The following is a 976-nucleotide window of genomic DNA, read 5'->3' as shown; positions in this document are numbered from 1 at the left end:
TACTGGCTGGATAACGTGACAAATGATAAATCATTGAATCTTTTAATGAAAATTCGCGAAATAAGAAAACATACAGGTTCCAAATTTGAAGATATTGTATTGGCAGCTTTTTCCGCTAGTGTACACAAATATCATTTAAGCGTAAGTATATATAAAGCAACTTTCAAGCAACAATAAGTCTAAAGAACTTCATTCAAAAATATGTTTAAATAATATCTAGAAAATGAGAAGATAAAAATTTTTTTCCACATTTATATGCATCAATCTGCATTTAAACTTGTTTTACTATTATCATTTTTCTTATCGTATTATATTATCGTAGATCAAGAAAACAGCTCCCGATGCATTAACAGTTGGTTTCCCAGTAAGAATGGCAATACCTGGCAAAAATTTAACATTAGATAACAACTTTTCGGCTGCTGTTTTGCGAATTTGTATCTCCAATGCGAATGGGCAAACAATCGTCGAGCCAAATCGGGATTCTCAGTTTTTTAAGCGTCTTCAAGATATTACAAGAGCAAATAACGAGCTCAGAAAACGTTCAGACATTTTGCTTAATTATTGGTTCATGAAGTATCTGTCCGCGCTATTACCGGCAAAAATGTTTATGCAGATTTCTCGTTTAAGTGACTGCACGATGGGGTTTAGCAATGTGCGCGGACCGGAAAAAGTTCGTATTCTAAATAATTCTTTGAGAAACATTGTCTTTTGGATACCAAACAGGTATCGTATCTATCTTTTTCTACAATAAATAAACTTATCTTACCAAAACTCTTTTTTAAAAAAAGAAAAAGATTACGCCAAGTATATAAAAAAGTATCGTACGTTACATTCTTCCTAAACCAAAAATATTATTTTAACAAATAAAAATTGTTCAAAAACAAATATGAGATCATACAAATTGCCAAGTATTTGATTAGACATAGAAACCAAAATTTCTTTTTAAAAACCGTTTAACCAGATCGGAAGAGCACAC

The 976-nt window shown here is 31.2% G+C and overlaps 1 protein-coding gene across 1 annotated transcript; it reads left to right on the top strand.

The window, feature by feature from the left end:
* Positions 1–7: 7 nt before the first annotated feature.
* LOC105461570 lies at positions 8–723 on the top strand (the record flags this gene model as incomplete). The annotated part of the gene is made up of 2 exons (XM_011708070.1): positions 8–141; positions 323–723. Coding segments are annotated over exons 1-2 (497 nt in total), but the record flags the coding sequence as incomplete, so codon positions are not given.
* Positions 724–976: the final 253 nt, after the last annotated feature.

This window comes from Wasmannia auropunctata, unplaced genomic scaffold (assembly GCF_000956235.1).
Source record: "Wasmannia auropunctata unplaced genomic scaffold, wasmannia.A_1.0 LD283957.1, whole genome shotgun sequence".
Taxonomy (NCBI): Eukaryota; Metazoa; Arthropoda; class Insecta; order Hymenoptera; family Formicidae; genus Wasmannia; species Wasmannia auropunctata.
This window is presented reverse-complemented; position numbering and strand designations above follow the sequence as displayed.